The following is a 21,131-nucleotide window of genomic DNA, read 5'->3' on the forward strand; positions in this document are numbered from 1 at the left end:
TTGATGTGTGTGTGCATGCAAATGTTTGTAAGGATAAGCGTGTGTTTTCCTGCTCTCATGCACAGTTGTCTGCTTGTGTTCCTGGATGTGTACATAGTATTGCTGTACATTTTCAATTCTGCGTATGTGTAACCGGTGAGTGTGTGTTGGTTAGAAAGCAGGTTATATGGATTAACAGATTATCAGGGCCTGTGTAAACACTCCCGGCCTGTTTATTCAGCTCTGTTTGTGGGAAGGATTTGGAGGAGGCAGACTGCCATTGATCACACCAGCCAAGGTGAGCAATGAACCGAACCCTGTCTCTCCATGGTTTAGTGACTCCAGTTTGCATTTGTGTGTATGTGTGTGTGTGTGTGTGCGCGTGTGTGCGTGCGTGTACAGAAAAGGAGAGATAGTGAACGTGAATGTGAAGTGTGCATTTGTCTTTTCATGCTTTTATCCTTTCTATTCAAGGATTAAAAGAGGAGAGGAGAGGATCTTACAAATTATGGACATTTTGCTTGTGCTTAGGAAAGGAAGCATTTTGCAGTAATTCGTAGGATTATAGTTCAGGAATATAAAGAATAGTTTCCAATAAGGAAGTATTTCAATGGTAAGATTATTGGATTTGGGCTTTAGACTTTAAATGTAAAATCCCAACGTGTCTCAGTGAAAAGCAGTTAAGCAGTTGTGTCCGTCTTTGTGTGTGTAAAAAAGAGTTGACGGTGAAATGAGGATGATGTGTGGCACTCAAAAGATTACAGAAAATCAATGAAAGTGCAAGTACAATATGAGCTTACAGTAATACTGCTGAGAGTAGTTTTATATAAAGAGATCCTACGGTAAAAGGCATGAGTAAGGTATGCAAGGAAACAGAGAAAAAAAGTGTGAGGAAGGAAGAACAAAGTCGGAGAAGAGTGAAGTAGGTAAGGAGAATGAATGTGTATGTGAAAGAGGATTTTGTTTGGGGCTGAGAGCATGAAGAACGATATATACAGTATCCCTGGCAGCTGTGAGATGGTGAGAGAAATACTGCATCACACCCAGAGTTACTACACCGGAGAGGCAGATGAAGCAAAATAGATGGAGGTGATATTGCAAATAAAGGGGACATTGTGTGCGATGCAGATGACAGGCGGGCGAGAGAGGAGCCTATATCTGCCTGTGACACCAGCAGCTTAAAATCATCACCTGCGATCTCTTTCTCTGACCTCGTTCGCTCTCCCTCCATACCTCTTTCTTCTCTCTTCCTTCAATAGACATGTGACGCTGCTCTATTTTCTCACTCAGGTCCCAACGGATTGGTCTGGATATCTTTCCCAGTCCTTTTTCTCTCTCCCTCATCTCATCCCTGTCTTGTCGCTTTTCTCTCCCCTTCCTTCATTTCTTTATAAAATACAGAACAGCCTACCACTGACGTTCCATCAGATTGTGTTTGAATGCACATCCATTTACACACATAAAAACACACACACATTTCCCTAGACTTTCTCCATCACACATGCTGGGAAAAGAGGCTGCGTTTGTTGAGTCAAAGCCTTGTGTAATAATACAAACTCTTACATTTGGTTGGAAGTGTAATGTGAAGGGAAGGTTTGGGCTCCCCTGGGATGCAGCTCAACATGAAATGTAGAAGGTTTCCTTCACTGTTTCTGTATTCAGCTGGGGGGGCTCTTTGCTGTCTAAGACACATAATTTCCAACAGGAGAACAGAAACGCTGCAGAGAACGGTCTTGTCAGAGTATTGCGATGAGAAAGTTGCGGACCACTTTGTGTGTGTGTGGTTTTATGGCAGGGTGGGCAGATAGTGCTATTAGGCCCTATTCAAATTGCTAGTATTGAAGAGTGCACTAATAATACTGACCAGAGCTGAGTGGTCTAGTAAATATTCCATTAGTGGTCGCATGTTGGTAATCATGATTTGCAATAATTCCCTTTTACACAATGTTTATTCCCGACCAACGCAAAGCAGTTTCTGCATCAATAAACGTGTTAATAGTAATAACATTTGAATCTATTAGACTCTCTTGCTGACATTTTTTATGGAAATAGCTAAGTGAAGAGGTTTCACTCTGGGTTTTGTTTGAATAAAATAATGTCTAGGGTTTAGAGCTTAGTATCCCCCATTGCCTCGTATTGCATTCGTTTGAAACATATTTGGAGTTTTCAGCAGGCGATTTTAGATGTGTCTTCAAAGCGTAGTCGGTGAAGTCCATATTGTTGTGTAAAACTTTCCATTTAAAGCTTAAACTACAGTCAGTAGCAGTCCTCCACATATAGATGTTTTTGGTGAGTTGTCCTGCTGTTTATATGTCTCAGATAAAACAGCTTTTATTGGCCTTGTCAACCATGGCGCAACCTGACAAGCAAGTCAACATTGTCTAAGCAGTGCCTCGCAGTATCTGCAGCGACAGTAAATCTGCTGTACTCCATAATACAGATGGATATTTTAACAATATACTACGGAGTCAGATTAAATAGGTACACACACCTTTCTAAAGCCACTGCAATCTGAAACAGCAGCCCTGCAATAAAACCAAACTTTATAAACCTTATGATCCTCAGTTTTCATGAGACAGAGGACAAAATATAAGATACAGCTTTCAATGTTTGGCCTCAAAATGATAGGGCTGAATCAACACCTTACTGTCAACAAAAAGCAACATTATGAGCTTTGTAAACGTGGGATTTATTGCAGACTTCTTCTACTGCATTGCATTGGATTTAGCTGTGTGTATCAAATAAAGCGGCAACAGATTCCAGTTAAATCTGTGTTTACTTGTAGGGAAAAGGAGGAGTACAGCTAAATTATGCCTGATGAATATGGATCAGAAACAGTGAGGGTAGAGAAGAGAAGAGAGACAGTGAAAGGTGTGCACTTTTTTAGATGGTGAAGGAGGCGAAGGCTAATGTGTGTCGACCATACAGACAGGTCAGTGGCCTTTAGCTGTCTGTGTTAACGCCTCTCCCTGCTGTCTCTTCTCTATGCGTGTGTGTGTGTGTGTATGTGTGTGTGTGTGTGTGTGTGTGTCAGTCTTTTACCTTTCTCCTCATCTCTTATTCTGACCATCTCTTTTGCTATTTCTGCTTCCCCTCCATCCATTCCTTCTCTACAAGTCTAAAGCTGTTTATCCTTAACACCTCTCATATCTTTCCTCCCCTTTACACATTCACACACAAACACGCTGACACACATACTTTCCCTCCCTCTTCTGATCTGTCTCTGAGCCTCTCACTACTCTACTCTGAGTGGCACATCCCAACAGGATCCAGCACACACGGTCCAATGGCCATCAGACCTTTTAGCCCCACTGTCTTAACTGGAGGCTGTCAACACTACACATAGTACATGAGGGACCTTAATACTGAATTAGCACTTAGCCTAGAAAGAAGCGGTTGAGATGCTTGTGAGTATCCTTCTCTTTATGTAAATGTGTTATCAATATTCAGCACAGCTGTCAGAGATAATAAAAGTAATGCAGACAAAGTGCTTGTAATCTGATCCAGAATTATTATGATGCAGCAAACAAACTGGATAGGCCACGTGTTGACTGCCTCACACGTCTACATTTCTGCCTCAGCAATAAAGAGACGATAATCCTGCTGGTTAGCAAATACGTTATTGTCGGTTCTGTACATTAACACTCATTAGTTCAAAAGCAATCTTTTCTCGCTGAAATAGAAGGCCAATATGTGAATCAAGGTCTGTATTTAATGTTTATGTGAGGTATCAGTCAGTAGGGGCTTGGACTGGGAATCGTAGGGTCGCCGGTTCAAGTCCCCGAACAGACTTGAAATATGGAAAGTGGACTGCTACTTGGAGAGGTCCCAGTTCACCTCCTAGGCCCTGCTGTGGTGCCCTTGAGCAAGGCACCGGACACCTCCAATCCCCCCTCCCCATTGCTCCCCGGGCGCTGCACGATAGCTGCCCACTGCTCCTAGAACTAGGATGGGTTAAATGCAGAGGACCAATTTCACTGTGTGTGCTCTGCTGTGTGCATGCATGTGACTAATAAAGAGGGTTTCATCCTCCGATTCTATCTATCTTGATGATGATGTTCAATTCATCTGAATAGGTAACTCTGCAGAGACAGAGGGAGTCTTTATAAACAATCAGTGAATGTAGTGAAGATGTATGGTTTTGAATTCCTATGGTGTTGTTAAAGGGCCCCTGTTATGCTTTGGGGTGTTTTCGCTTTCCTGTAGTGTCTTATAGGTTTTTGTGCATGTAAATGATCTGCAAAGGCTGAAATCCCAAAGTTTCCACCAGAGGTAGTTTCAGTCCCATACACTCCCCCCCCCCTTTCTGAAACACCTTCATTGGAGTATTTAGTTTACTTCCGCAAAATAGAGACATTTCTATCCAACAGTCGTGCTTCTATTAGCTAGCGCTCCAGGGACAGGTAATCTCTAAGTTGTTGACCAATCACAATAGAGCCGGCCAGCTAGCCAATCAGAGCAGACTGGGCTCTGGTTTCAGACAGAGTGTGAAAGGGGTACTGCAGCACAGAGAGTACGAGAAAAATTAAGACCTTTTTGAACAAAATACAAATATAAACCTGAGCAGAATAAGGCCCCTTTAATTTGTATAACTAAGAATTACTTAATGTGTTTTTGTTTCTGAAATAAAGTGGTGAATTGGTTGTTCTTTATCACTTATCAATAACTTATGATTTAAATAGTTTTTATTGTGAAATCCACTGGTTAGCAGAATGAGACCCAAAAGGCTGAAGCAACTATTTGTTTTCTCCGTGTACTTTATCTCGAAACTCCATCAAACACAACACCCAGAAATCTTCATAAACTTTAACTGCTGCATTATTTAATGTGCAGGTAAATAAATTGATTCCATATTTGAAATCCTGATCATTAGTGTTGAGAAACTGGTACATGGTACACCATTATGTTACTTGTTTTGTGGACATATTGAATGTTCTTTACATACGGTGTCATTTACCAACAACCACTGAGGAAAATGCTGCCGAGAGAAGTCAAATACTTTCCTGTTTCACATCACTGTAAGCAATGCTTAGCTTGCAAGGATTTACCCCCTCTAAGCCACTGATGCTTCCTGGGGTGTTACAGAGTTTCAATCCTTTATATTCCCTCATAGTGACTCACTATGAGCTTGCTAGGCCTGCCTACTATAATTTGTCTAACTCTTTTCTAGATGTAACACCAGTGGAGTCGAGGATACAGTGCTTTATCCATCCAGCTGGCTCAGTTACCGTGAATAGGCTTAAGATGGTAATCCTGTTATCGGGGAATACTACTTGGCACGGACACAGACCCACACAGGCAGAGGCGCTCAGACATACAGAAACACATACATCAGCACTGAGGATGCAACAACTGCGGGAAAAAGTGGGAGAGCAATAGAGAAAACAGGGAGAGATGACAAAAAGACAGAGAAAAATTAGGAGAAAGGCAAGTTAATGATGGCCGCTTGAACCGATAAACAGATAGGGAGAAGTGATAGCTCCTGCTTTGCCTTACAAACAATGCCTGTTTGAATGACTTATAGTGACAAAGCATGGATGACAAACAGTATAAGACTTAATAAACTCGCACATGGCAATATCCATTTCAATTATCCGTCACTAGGAGGGATACCGTGAAGCAACTAAAGGCAGAGTAAAAAATAAATGGATGGTTAAAAGAGTAAAAGTCTAGAGTGAGTAATAAATATCATTTCAAGCATCACCGCCTGAATGGATGTTGCTTTTGCTGATTCATGGCATAATGTGCTCAGGGGCAAGAAAGTGAAGAAGAAAGAGAGATGAGCGGGAAAAGGTAAGTAAAAAAAAGATGCCCATCCTTTTTTCTTTTGAAATAAGTGAATGAAGAAAAAAGTAGGAAAATAAAAGTAGTGGGAGAGAAGAAACTGGATAAGAGGTGAGAGGAAAGGATATAAGAGAGTGCAAAGCAAGGAATGGTATATAAAAAGTAAAATAAAAAAGCAGGACAAAATGAGTTCAGAATCATAGAATAGAAAATAGAAATAATAAACAGTGCAGACATTTTACAGAACCAACTGAGGGGAAAGTTTATAAGAGAAAAGGAAATTAATGTATAATCCTAAGGTCAGTGAAACGGCATTTTCATTATTAAACATCCATTTATCAGTGATTTCCTGTCTAAGTGTGCAGGGTTTCCCGCAGAAAGGTACGCAGGGTGAGGTAGGCCTGCTTCATCGCATGAAGAAGCCTGCAGTTTTTGGTTTTTCCAATTCATGACACGGTTTAAAAAATATATATAATAATGCGTTCTGCAGAGAAGGGAGGCTGGCGTTGGTCACGGTTTGGAATGAGAGAAAACAGGACAGAGTAACACGGCGGATATCGCTCATATATATATATTTTTTGAAGACCTTAGTTAAGGTGGCAGGCATGCGTTGCTTAGGCGGCCACCTAAGCTGATAAGTGCTGCGGGAAACTCTGAGTGTGTAATCAATAGCCTACACTGGCTAATTGACATGGCTACTTCAAGCAAGTCACAAGACTGGATTATTGTGGATATGAACATAATTGACTTTTCATCAATAGGCTTTTAGAAGAGTCATTTAACGTTGCTGCAATTATTTAATATGAGCAACATTTTCCATTGGTCTGTTTGAGAACCCCTTCCAACCCTTTCCTGGAGTGATCACAGAGCAAAAGACTCAATAAAACTGACTCATTGATATTGAATACAGCATCCCTCACTCTAACCTTGTCATAAAATATGAATGCCTTTATCGCTCTTTCTGCCTGAGAAACATGAGACCAAAGCTGCGATGAAATTACTGGAAGAAGAGGAACCATCAGCACCGACGATAATGTCATGATCTTTAAAAAAAGATATACCAAATATGTACCTTCTGTTTTTATGATGTGATGATGATGATGTGCAATATGTTTGTAAGCAACCAAGTGACAGTCGAGCTCGACAGATGTTTTCTCTTGAAGGACACCTGCTCCTTAAGCATATTCAGATCATCTACTTGGGGCCTTTTCCCGCGTGAAATACACATTTACATAGTGTGACACATTTAAAGAGTTTGCTCATCATTGCTTTGACCATCAGATTGCTTGAGTCAGTGTGTAACAGACCGGGGTGACTGAATCAGCCGATGTAAGCAGCTCTCTCCATAAGGCCTGTGTTTCGACATCCATCAGCAGCAGTGTCAGCCGCTACCTTACACGCTCCGTCCATGTTGGATGTGTTTGTTGTAATGAGCAATGGCTAATGAGCACAAGCATGGCATGAGACGGAGAAATTTGAGCACTTACTTTTTTGCCTGTGTGTGTCTGTGTGTGTGTAGATCAGATGATGTCATTGCTGAGTGGCATGAACATGCTGAGAAATCAGAATTGAAAGCAGATATCTCATATTATCTACCACCAGTATCTATTGATGGAGTAAAGACTGACCTATCATCCATCTATCAATCTATCAATCTATCCATCTACCCATCTACCCATCTACCCATCTATCTATCTATCTATCTATCTATCTATCTATCTATCTATCTACCCATCTATCTATCTATCTATCTATCTATCTATCTATCTATCTATCTATCTACCCATCTATCTACCCATCTACCCATCTATCTACCCATCTACCCATCTATCTATCTATCTATCTACCCATCTATCTATCTATCTACCCATCTATCTACCCATCTATCTACCCATCTACCCATCTATCTACCCATCTACCCATCTATCTATCTATCTATCTATCTACCCATCTATCTACCCATCTATCTACCCATCTACCCATCTATCTACCCATCTATCTACCCATCTACCCATCTATCTACCCATCTACCCATCTACCTACCCATCTATCTATCTATCTATCTATCTATCTATCTATCTATCTATCTATCTATCTATCTATCTATCTATCTATCTACCCATCTATCTATCTATCTATCTATCTATCTATCTATCTATCTATCTATCTATCTATCTATCTATCTATCTATCTATCTATCTATCTATCCATCTATCTATCTATCTACCCATCTATCTATCTATCTATCTATCTATCTATCCATCTATCTATCTATCTACCCATCTATCTATCTATCTATCTATCTATCTATCTATCTATCTATCTATCTATCTATCTATCTATCTATCTATCTACCCATCTATCTATCTATCTATCTATCTATCTATCTATCTATCTATCTATCTATCTATCTATCTATCTATCTATCTATCTACCCATCTACCCATCTATCTATCTATCTATCTATCTATCTATCTACCCATCTATCTATCTACCCATCTACCCATCTATCTATCTATCTATCTATCTATCTATCTATCAATCCATCTTTCTATCTATCTATCAATCTATCCATCCATCTTTATATCTATCAACTGTTTGTCAGTATCTGTCTAGCCACTGTTTAATGTTGAAGGTATATTTTTTCCCGAAATGTCATTAAACTTTGTGAGCACAGCCATACATTTAGACTTCATATTTATTATTTTTAACCTCAGAGAGGGGCCTGTCTGAAAAGTAAAGTCCGTTGCCACGGCAGCAGACACTCGAGAGACACCATACAGACAAGCTATAGAAGAGTCCAGATCAGGATTGCACCCCCAAACTCATCTCCAGCAATATTGCATGTTATTTTTTGGTTTTGCTTCCCGATTGAATGTGATTTTGTCCTTGTGCTCCTGCCTCTCTCATCGTCTCAAGTAGTCAAGGACACAGATGCAAAGGCTCGTTCCTGCACTCTCACAGGCTCGTCTGAAGCTGTTTGGCACTGTTGATCCTCTTTGATGTGCAGACATGGCACAAAAGCTACATTTTAAAGTAACCTTCATCAAGTGTTGGGTATAAGTGACTGCATTGAAAATGTGTATCACCCGACTGAAATGATCCAGAAACTTCCTAATGACATCAGACGCAGCAATTCTGCCTACTTCAACTGCGTTCCTCTCTTTCTATAACACATTTCTTCTTATTTTTATGAGACTATAGGTTTGGCTTAACAGCAGTGAAGTTGCAGAATTGTCCAAAGGAGCTCTGTAAATTGCCTCCATAACCCAGAGCATTGATCTGGTTGCATCTCACTAGTTATTTGGTTTGTTATCTTAATAGTTATGAGCAGAACAAACAGTATTTACTTGCAATTACTTGATCAATTCCATGCATATTTTAGCTTGTGTTATGTATATACTTCATCTGCACTACTTATAGACTGGTCTAACATAATACCTGCACTATTTTACTCTAATTTAAACTACTCTGTTTCATTTTGCACTATTTTTAAGTTTTATTTTATTACTGTCCTTTTATAATATGCTGCATTGTTTGAGGAGCCTGGGACCTAAGATTTTCAATGCCATAACTACACTGTAGCTACTGTGCATCTGACAATAATACCCTTGAACCTTGAAAGTGTATTTCCTCTTCATGTGCAAGCTTCAATTCCTGGAATTTGTAGGTAAGTATTATTATTTTTTCGCATTCACCGTCTCATCCACATGTCATGACCCTGTGTTTCATTTCCTAGTGGTCAGCTTGTCCTTTGCGAATTCACTAATCCCTTTTCAGTTCCATTTTTCCCTTCTACGTCTTTTGTAATGTGTCTTTAATTGGGTTGAGATATTAACAGGCATATGGTTATTGGTGTAACAGGTTATATGTAAGGTGTGTTGAAGCATTTACTTCTTGTTGTATAATCAAAGAGAGTCAAAGTTTTCCTGTTCCTACCTTCTTTTTAAAAAATATCAAATGATCAGGCCTACAGATGCTGCATGTCTTGATTTGCTCCAACAACAAACACATGTCTCATCTCCTCTCATTCATACTTTCTTTTTATATTCATCCTCCCCAGAGATCTTCCTTTTGCTTCCATCAAACTCTGCTTTCCACCTGTTTGGTGACCAACCTTTTCAACCTTTTTCTACCAATCTTGATCTCTTTTTCCTCTCTTTTCTGTCACTCCGCCCAGTTAGGGGTCAAGCGTGACCTTGTTTGTGTCTAGGTCGTGTTCCCTCTGAGTGCCTGTGCAGCCTCGTGCTGCCACCCGATCAGCCTTGCTTTCAGCCAAACTATCGATCGCCTTCCACTCACCCCTCAAGGACGGAAATCCAAACCCGTATTCCAGACCGCAGCCCTCATCTCCCTCTCTCCATCCCCCACTTCTTTCTTTTCTCTGCCTCTCCACTTTTCTCTTCTATAGCTCCCTCCACCTTTTCCTCTCTTATAGAATTCATCTCTCACACACACACACACACACACACACACACACAGACACACACACAGGTCTCTCAAGGTTGCAATGACCAGCAGACCCATGAATAAATAATAGGGAAGTAGGAATCACTTTCAGAAAAAACATTTACTCTCCTATTGTGTTCTTCAAGAAGCTATGTGAGTGTGTATGTGTGTGTGTGTGTGTGTGTGTGTGTGTGTGTGTGTGTGTGTGTGTGTGTGTGTGTGTGTGTGCATGAGTGTGTGCCTACCTGTGTATACGTAACAAGAAAAGCTTTGTGAGAGAGACTACAGTGCTTTGTTAACTAAAAGCCCCGCTGTCCCTTGAGTTAACTTGAACGATGATACAAACACCTTTTAGGTGACCTCTAACACTAGGTGTGTTTTTATCTTGTGTGGTACTTTCTTTCTTGCATTCTTTCCTTCTTGAGGAGTGTTTAAGGATTCATAGAAATAATCAATGTGCTTGACATGACAGTATAAAAGAAAATCTTGCATATCATTGCCTCATGGTAATATCTGTCCTGAGAGAGAAGGAAAAACAGCTTTGTTTAAACCAGCTGCTTGGTTTCTTTCCTGTAGAATTATGCATGCAAAATGTACTTTATCCTAAACCAAGCTGCTCCATCAGGTGAACTAATTCTTTCTGACTTAATGTATTTCTCGTTGCAGTTGGTCTGAAGTGTCTAGAAGATAAAGGAGTGCTTAAAGAAATAGAGAAATACAAAATTAGGAGAGCTACACTGGGACAGGAATGAAACAAATAGAAGGAGAGAAATAATATAACGTTGAAGAAGAGCTAAAAAGACAAAGACATGTGAAGATACTCACATGGAGGGATAGTAAAAGGGAGGAAGGTAAAGTGTGAGGCAGAGAAAAAGACAATATGAAGGAGAAAAGGGTGCAACAGAAAAAAGAAGCATGAAAGGCAAAGAAAGACAGGCAGAGAGAAAAATGATTAGATTTCTCCATCCTCTGTATAGATCAGTGCATGAGCTTTCTTTTCAATCCAATCAAGCTCAGGCAAAGGTAAACAATCAGTCTTAATAAAGGATTGGATAAATCCTCAATCAGACCTATTCTCAGTAAAGCAGCTATTTATTGGACTGTCCTCACATGGCTAAATTGGATCCTCCTCCTTCTGAGAGAGGTGTCGTCTCTCAATCGGAAAAGACAGGGATTAAAGTTTTGGGGAAATGGTGTTACAAAATAACACAGATTATAAAAGTAATCTAGACTGCAAATGCAAAAAGACAACCCAGTGCCAATCAGAACTCATACATCATATTCCTATGATCATGAATAGACCCATCAAAATGTGGGACACGAGCAGCTCTTTCCCCAGCAAAAAACTAGAGACAGATAAAAGATTCTGAGCTGCTATGAAACAGCTCATCTGATGAATAAAATACTAAGCCCTAATGTCTTAAAAGACCCTGTGTGGTCTGCTCTGCTGAGGCTGATATCAATGAATGTATTACAAATCTTGTCAGCACAAATTATTGTTTTCCTAAAGGGTGAATACAGAAAGCATTTTAAGGACATTCACGCTAAACTAGAGTACATGCATAAATGATAACAGCCATAATTCACCTACAGGCCATTACAAACTTCTCAGTGAGGATGGAGAAAAAAAGAGGACTTTGGTAACTGTTCGACTACAAAACTACAAATACCCCAAAGTATGAGGAGTGTGGTTCCAAAATAAGATACAAGCTACTCATGCAAAATCGTTGGCAGTTTAATTGTGATGGACCAAAGGATTTTCAAAATGTTTTGGCTACGGTTTATTCGGATATTTGAAAATACAGGCAGTCTGTTTTTGGTCATAATATTTATACACAATTGGATAGCTGCTTTAGTGTTTTGGAATGACAACTTTCATGTACAAAAAAAGTGTTTGATTGAGTACACTTGCAAATCAAATTCTCGAGGCAGCTAATTACCACATTCTGTACAAAGCATTTGGTCAGCACAGGAAGTAATGTTTCTATGGGGGTTTTTTTTTATGTTGCACTCTATGCTGCAAAAAGAATTGCCTTTTGGGAGCAAATACAGTTGAAAGTTAAGCAGGCAACATTGTTCTGGCAAAACAAACAGACATCAATTTCTTAATTTTGAGTCATGAATATTTGCTTTTGAGATATGAATTACTGCAAAATTCCTCCCTGTCAATGTCACCGGTTATTTCTTCCCAAGGCCACTTTGTGCGAACTGCTTTGTCTTCATTTTGAACGTGTAGCAAATGGCTGTAAATTGCTGTAGGTCAACTGAAATGGGCTTTGCAATGGCTGATGCCGATACTTAAGGCAGACAATGGGTGATATAAAATGCATAAAATACAACATTTTAATAATGATAAATTTGACATCTGCCCATCTCTGTGGGTAAATGTTAACAGGTGAACAAAAAACACTAAACTTCTTCGTCTTCTTGTTTCTCAGAGATGAAACCTATTTTTGTCAACTTGTAGAAATAAAAATGAATGAAAACATGTTTGTTTAAAGCACCTCATTGTTGGCTCTGTGAATACTTAAGAGATGAATCAGTCCTGTTTTTCCCACCACGGCTTTATTCAAATATAACATCAGAAACCAGACGTTTGTGCAATGACAGAACGGTCATTGTGTGTACAGAAGATGAGGTATGGAAAGCTGTAAGGATGGATGAAGGAGAGCTGGGGTGGCAGGGATCAGGTTATCAATACAGCCGATTGGAGCGCAGTGGAAACTCTGTAAGCCCAATGGGACCGACTGCAGAATGCTGCTGTGTGCTTCTCGAGCAGAACACACTGGGACAGAGGTCAGCACACTCACTGTTTACTTCTGCTCTGCTCAGGCTGGAAAGCAGGTTCTAATCTCGAGGCTTCAGTAGTAGGGGGTCGTTTTAGTTTAGAAAGTTTTGGCAATTCTGTCTATTCGCATTAAACCACCCAGAGGAGGGTGACAACCCAAATTAAAGACAGACAGGGGTGACAAAGGTCGGGCCGTCAAACCCACATCGGAGCATGCAACAGCTTCTAGTTTTAACCTTTTTTTTTTTTTAATTAAATCTCTGCTTTTCTCTCACACAACGCCAGGATGCAAATGTGTTATGCTTGCTTGCAATAAATGCTTATTAGAAATGCATACTCTGTGCTAGTTAGGATGAAAAATACACACAGAAACACACACACAATCGCACACACATTATCTTGACTTTGAATTGTTCTTCCCTCTTTATCACAATAAGCATCACCATGTTTTTCTCTTATCTCTTATCACTGTATCTTCCTGCATTACTCCAATGCCCTCATAATCTGTCATCATTTAATTTCTTTTTTACAGCCCTTACACTGTTTCATCCTGTTGTAGTTATCTGATCTCCCTCTCTCTTTTCCTGCATGTGTGTACATAAGCCAGCCTCTACTAGACTGCTCTCTCCTTGACAGCATTGACACATGTTGTGACAATATGTTCCGACATTAAGCATAGCATAGAAGGTCATGCAGCATGCTGTTCTTTGTATCTTTGTTTACATATGTTCAGCCACGGGTCAATTACTCTTCATGTTTTTTAATAACTGGTGTGATTTTCCAAGGCCTTAATATTAGGTTTCATAAGTGATGCATTAGGGATGTAAGAACAATATAAGTTAAATATAAGGTCCTAGTGAATCGATACAAAGTTTAAAATTAGGAAATGCGATCGGAATTATAAGAAAATATTGTGGGACATTTTCACCATGGCTTTTGGTACTTGGTATTTAAATTGTATCGGCTGCTTCTCTTATATCAGCCCTTGGTCAGTACTGTCAAAAATATAGAAAATATGAAATAATGATAAAAATAATCTGAATTCAAGGAGCGATAGTCTTGCCAATTTGATGACAAAGACCTTCAGATGTTTTAAAAGCTCACCATTCAGGTTTTCATTTATAAAAACCTTCTTGCACACCATGAATTCCTCTAAGTGGGATCCAAAACTATTGGTTCTTAAACTAGATCAGAATAATATGGCTTTATTTTCATGGCAATATTTATTGATGTGGTTGTTCATTTGATTATTAAATTAATGATTTTTGTCACAAAGGCACAATATTGAGTCATGGTATTGTACATCTTTCAAATATTTTGCCATTCAATGTTGATGAATCAAAACCTGACGCCTCTACATATTAAGGCATGAAGCTTTTGAAATGTGTCCACTGCCTCAACTCTTTGCCTTAGTTTTTTTCTCAGTTTCTATGTCTCTGCCTTTGTAATGTCTCTCTATGCATTTTCTCTGTAAGACACACACATACGCCCAAACGCGGTCACGCACATACTCACTCGAACAATATCTCTTTGCCAGAGGCAGTGTATGTCTTGCTTGTGCACACACCATATATACATTTTACATTCTGACAATGTGACCAATGTGATCATTATTCAAAATGCACTACCACCTCCGACCCAGGAAACAAGCAATCACTGACGCCATTTGCTACATCCTGAACTGCTCCAGGGGAAACAAGTTGTGTATGTGTTTTTCAGACAACATTTTCATCATGATTATTATTCAGGCTCCAGTGGAAATAAAAGTTTTATTTAAAGTTGGTCTATATTTGTTTAAGGGCACACGGCCTGTAAATGTAGAAATCTGTTTGGATTGTGCATGTGTGTGTGTGTGTGTGTGTGTGTGTGTGTGTGTGTGTGTGTGTGTGTGTGTGTGTGTGTGTGTGTGTGTGTGTGTGTGTGTGTGTGTGTGTGTGTGTGTGTGTGTGTGTGTGTGTGTGAGAGACAGCAAGAGAAAGATGGATGGCTGAAATTAGAGAGAAATGACAGCCGCAGTTAGTGTAGACAGGTTAGGTCAACAGTTCGGGATGTAATTAGATATTGCAGCTACATACAAATGATTAGTTTACATTTGCAGCCACAGAAGCAAGCCCCCTGTTACACACACACACACACACACACACACACACACACACACACACACACACACACACACACACACACACACACACACACACACACACACACACACACACACACACACACACACACACACACACACACACACACACACACACACACACACACACACACACACACACACACAGCCATTACATGCATAAACACAAACAGGAAAAAACAAGGCCGAGACACAGGCACTGTTTTATTCATGTTGATGTGATGCCAGTGGACATTCACCCGTGAGGAACACTGCTTTTCTCACCTCACACACTCCCACACAAATACACACAAAACCCACAATCCCTCCCCAGTCACCTCAGTTTATTTCAAATCTAACTCTGTAAACTCACAAACACATGCACGCACACACAGAGACCCTTGTCCAAAATTTGTTGCTGAAGTTCAACCCTGGAACACAGATGTGTCCACTATTGGCAAAGTATACCATGTAAGTAAGTGCGTGTGTGTGTGTGTGTGTGTGTGTGTGTGTGTGTGTGTGTGTGTGTGTGTGTGTGTGTGTGTGTGTGTGTGTGTGTGTGTGTGTGTGTGTGTGTGTGTGTGTTTATGGGCGTGTGTGTGTGCTTAAACGCATAAAGAGTATGTCTTTATGAAAGAATAAGGGCAATGCTCTTTTTACTAATGGGCTGCCCTCCAAAAGCAGCATGTGCAGCCTGGCCTGAGCTGTTGTATAATAGTATTTGTTCTTCTTCACTTCTCTCCAGTGTAGCTCAAGGGACAGAAGGAAACTCAGCAGTGCAATGAAGTGGACAGTGTGATTTTTCATAAATTGTGCAGTTTTAGATATTTTCCTCTTGTGTCTTACATCATATTTTTGACATGTGACATATAAAACATCCATAAGTGCAGCTGCAGAGTTATCTAAAAGACTGTAAGAAAAGTGTAACCGTTTAGAGTGGCAGATTACATTTATCCTACCAGCTGTTCATGGGAATTACACTCTTGAACTTTAAATCACAAGCATATTCTCTCAATTCTGAGCTCCTACAGCACTTGTTGTTTATATAAAGTAATATTCTAAAAGTGTCACTATAACCTGACTCAGGTAAGAGCCACCTGATATTAATGTCCACCTGTAAACACTAAAGCAGGTCATGGTTTTAGTAAGTGCTACTGTAAGGTGAGTAAAGGACAAGCTGGTGTGACTCAGCACAAACACTTGTGACACTACAAACATGATTAATGACTCACTGATTTATATTATCTAAGCTGGCAGGTAATGTAATGTAACTGATGTCCCCAGCAGTCACGAGCATGCCAGCTTGAAAACAGGTGAACCGTGTAAAATAAGTGAAGTTAGCAAGCTTTAAAAGGTGTTTACGCATTATAACAATTGACAGCCTGTTAAAACAGATGTCAGGGTTATTTATGGCTCATTAATTGCATTGTTACCTGTAAAAGTCCCTCACTTTGATTGGTTGGAGGATGATGATTGTTAATAAATGTACATCTCTGATATTGCGGATTGATAACCTATTTTATTCAAGAAATGCAACAAAAAAAAGGTATATTTTATTCTACGTAGCATTTTATGTCACTTTAATTCATGGATAATACATTATTCTATACAAGTCTAAATAAAACATTGATCAAATCTTTTAAAACTATCTGTATATCTATTTAAAACACCTATCCATCCAACTGCAGTGTAGCTTGTGTTACTGAAAAGAATTGAAAAAGAGTTTCAAACCTGCTCACACAGTGAAAGTCACCTGATCAGCATCAACATACTTTATATGTCAAACAGTACATCAAGAAATACTCTGGCACACACACCTTTCTCAGGATGTGTGTTGGGATCTTACCTGTGGTCGCGGATGTCCTTTAACAATACATTGAAGGACTAGTGTGTCTCCTTCTTTGATGGTGTAGATTCTCTCACTGATGTTATCATCCTTGACGTTACACGCTGCGCCTGAGTGCACGATCTGGGCGTTGGCTTGGGCTGTCAGTGAATGCATTTGCACACACACACATACATACAGAGACAGGCATGTAACCATGCAGACATACGCGCACACACACACGCACGCACACGCACACACGCACACACACACACAAAGAGGGAGAGAGAAACCACATTGCATATTTAGTAACATCTCTGCAGCAGAAAAAAAAAAAGGTAATTGTCTTGTGGGTGTAAGATTAGGGCTTGTATTGACTCAGTTATATCACAATACTCCAACATCTACATGAAAAAAGCCTTTGTACACAGTGGCACATCAGTTAGTGTTTGATGAAAGACGCATGCATTTATTGGGACATTTTAACTTTGATCTCCATTAGAAAGTCAAAAGGCTGATTCTTCACTCTGGAAACAATCCTTTTTTCTTACATGGCGTGTAGTACAAGACTGATCTTAGAAGTAAGACTCACAGAACAAAGATTGGTTTATTGGAGTCCTGGTTGTAATTTCAATAGCTGTGTCAAACTATGCATTATCAGTTGTGAGGCCAGTCATTTGGCAGTGTCAGGGAAAAAAGGGCAACTTGGTTTTTCAATTTACCAGTGAGTTTAAGATTAAACAAAAATGTTCAAAAGCTTTATGCTAAACTGCCACTGTATTCTGCCTTATTTCATGGTCTGATTGACTAATTAGTGAACTTGGGTGATAGCAACAGTCATTAAGGGCACCTGGGGCAGTCCAAATGTATGTCAGGGACATTAATTGAACAGTAAAATAAATTGTTCCTTTGACTCAGGTAGAGCATTATGAAAATATTTAAATGTATTCATCACCAAAAACCCTGGCCAAATCTTTCAATTGAAATGATATCAACCAAATGCCTATAGCTCCATTTCTTCTTTACAACACCAAAGAAACAATAGGCTTTGAGGGTTCAAAAATAATGGAACTGCAGAAATAATGGATTACAAATGCATGGTGGGACATGTCTGAATTGTGACAATAGTATCGGAGCCTGCACATGAGGAGGGCTGGCTCGCGTGCAAGAACCCTCAGATAACTTCCCCTCCAATATGATGAAGGGAGACAGGAGCGAGGAGGGGAGAGAAAAGAAACAGCGGGTGAGGAGGAAAAGGCTAGAGAGAGGAGTGTGAAACCCCAGAGAGAGGAATGGGGGGAGGGGGGAGCACAATGATGTGATTAGCATCGATTCACAGGGGGAACGCATTTTCACTGCGCTCTGCGACTGTTATCATTGAACAGACAGGAAGGAAGTGGGCGGCCTGTTCACCTGAAACTTCAACTCGATCAGACATTACAACTCAAAGCTTGTTAATAGCCTAAGGTATGGGGACATAGCGAGTGGGCCTGTCCACTTAGGTTTGAACATTTTAGCGACATTGCCACTTTGCTAGATAAGGATTTGTTCAAGAAACAGTAAAGAAAAGAGATACAAGAAAAAAGGATGGAGGTCAGATTCAGTCGTGGCTACAAATGTGTGGCATGGGCTATTATCTCTTTGACTAATCCAGGTAGGCAAACGCTCTCACAACCGTACTTAAAACACACTTAAAATGATGTCTTCCAAAGTTACTGTAACTGAACTCATTCTGATCAATATTTATCTTTGGTTATCTTGATTTTTGTTCTTATTTTCTGAAAATATAAAAAAATAAAGGGAAAGCAAAAGCGGTACGATTCCATAATGCCTACTGCTCATACGCCCTTGATCGTATGTCTGTAGTTAAGTGGGTGTGTGCTGTATAAAAGTGTGTGTGAATGCCTGTTTGAATGTGATGCTTAATGCTCCACACTGTTTTGTTTAAGGAGCTCATCAACAGAGCAGTCAATAATTCACTCCTTCAGGCTTTGCATTATTCTTATAAAGACCTATTTATCATACCACAGCCATTTCTTCTCCAAAGAAGTCAAATATACGAATACATGCAAATATGCACAAGAACATGCACGTAGACATAGTAGCTACACACGTTGAGAGTAGCTCTATACATTTAAACAGGCTTATTGCTCTGTTGCCCTTTTCTCTTCAGTTGTGTTAACCTCAGCATCAATTTGTGTCTGCAGCACATGGTGTCTGACTTAAACGAGAGGTGAGTGCATTTGATGAAAAGCACATTCTAAATTTGTGAATATGGGTTACAATTGATGTGCTATACTCTCCAAGATATTGAAGATGAAAAATGGATTCCAACTCATTTACAACCATAATGTAACCAAAAGAGTTTGTCTGAGTTTCTTTTCAGAAAACGCTCAGGCTTTGAGTGCTGAGCTGATACAGTGGAGCATTTGGGGGTTAAGTGCCTTCCTGAAGGGCGTGTTGATAGCAGTTCTTGTGAGATCATGTCTCTTTACTTCCCCTAGATTAGTTCTGTTAGGTTACTGTTGACCAACAATCTTCCAGTAACAAGCAACCTCTAGGCTACAGTTTTAAAAGAACAACTCTCAACTAATCAATCAATAAAAACACAACACAAAATGGATAAAATATATATATATTTTTTTAAGTTGAACAGAGTTTAATCCAGAAGTGTGCCGCAATAACTCAGAAAGACAGAGAGCTGATGTAAATGGTGAATAATTGTCTCTTTACAGCTTATTGGCGTGTCGGCATTAGTTTGCCTCTCCTGAGAGAGAGCGAGGTCAGACAGAGCGGCTCCTCTGTCTGCTCGCGCCTCCGGCAGCTTGGATGCTTCAACTGTCTGATCGACTAGGGAAGGGGAGGCCGAGAGAGAGAAAGACACAAGAAAGGCAAAAGAGAGAGAAGCAGGAAAGAAAGGAATCAGAGAGAGAGAGGAGAGGATGGCGAGAGAGAGGCTGGAGACCGGAAAAGGAAAAGGAGACAGAAAAAACCGCTGGAAAGAGAGACAGAAAGAGGAAAGAAACTATGAGTAAGGAGATAAATAAAAAAAGAGAGACACAGTTAAGGCTAGCAGAGGGTCACAAAGAATGAGTCAGAGAATGTGAAATGGGGACAGAGAGATGAATGAAGTAACCTGAGATTTGAACGGAATATAAAGGCTATAAATGGGAAGGGGTAATTAAAATGGAAGAAATAAAGGAGAATAAAAGGAGATGGTATTAATCATAAGCCAGAGAAACAAGTAGATGAATGGATTCGGCCAAAGAGGGGAAACTGACGGGCACAGGGTTTGGATTGAGTGAGGCTCTTCAAACAGGACACCGCTGTCAAAAGCAAAACAAAGAAATGATGCAAGCAAAGCAATTGAGCTCAACCGGTAACACTGTCTATCTCCTTCAGTCTCACACAACATACCAACGGGAAACACAACATCCAAGCACAAACTGGAGGTCTATCAACTTACTCACATTTTACCACACTTTTTGCTGGGGTATTAGACTGCTTACAATCCCACTTGTTTATTGGCATTAGCATCCACAGATTTGTTTCTTAGCAACACAAAAGGAGCATCAAAGAATACTTCAAACCCTGATTATAACGAGGAAGCGAGATTGTCATGACGAAGGTATAATCAATTAACGCGATTAATTTGATCAAAGCGGCAACATTTTTTTACGGTGTGAAAATCAAGCTGGTATGTATTTTAATATGTTTATGTTATTTAACTGGTAGCCATGTAGCCAAAGTAAATCCAAATACAATCATGCAATGATCAAAATATGGATCTTTAATTTAACCATCACTCTAAGGAAACCTGTGCTGCTGCTTGTAATCCATGTTGGAACCTTAAGTAAATCAAGAGCAAAAATAACAAAAAAGGCTGGACAAAGGTACAGGATTCGACTGTCTAAATCAAGCCAAAGGCTGTAGCAGAGAGGGAAAAACATGGGAAGTAGTGTTGTGTCCAGAGGAGCATCAATTAAGTTAGTGTGGAAGACGATCATCACTCATAGAAAGCCGCTGCTTTGACAGCAATCTATCTGACTCTGAGGATTCATCGATCACAGCTCTTCCGCAGGAAGCTGATTGAAAGTGTTGTCCATGCATTATTGGAAACTTTCTGAGACATTCAATGCACATTAGTTGTAAGTGAAACATAACTATCGGCAAATGCCTCGCCTGAT

General features: G+C 39.9%; 1 protein-coding gene across 1 annotated transcript in view; it reads right to left on the minus strand.

Annotated features, from left to right (window-relative positions):
* Positions 1-21,131, minus strand: part of LOC134863070 (MAM domain-containing glycosylphosphatidylinositol anchor protein 1) — a 152,376-nt gene that overhangs the window by 92,438 nt on the left and 38,807 nt on the right. The window contains 1 exon segment of the mRNA XM_063881337.1: positions 16,966-17,105. Coding sequence (XP_063737407.1) covers positions 16,966-17,105 — 140 coding nt within the window.

Source organism: Eleginops maclovinus, chromosome 4, assembly GCF_036324505.1.
Source record: "Eleginops maclovinus isolate JMC-PN-2008 ecotype Puerto Natales chromosome 4, JC_Emac_rtc_rv5, whole genome shotgun sequence".
Taxonomy (NCBI): Eukaryota; Metazoa; Chordata; class Actinopteri; order Perciformes; family Eleginopidae; genus Eleginops; species Eleginops maclovinus.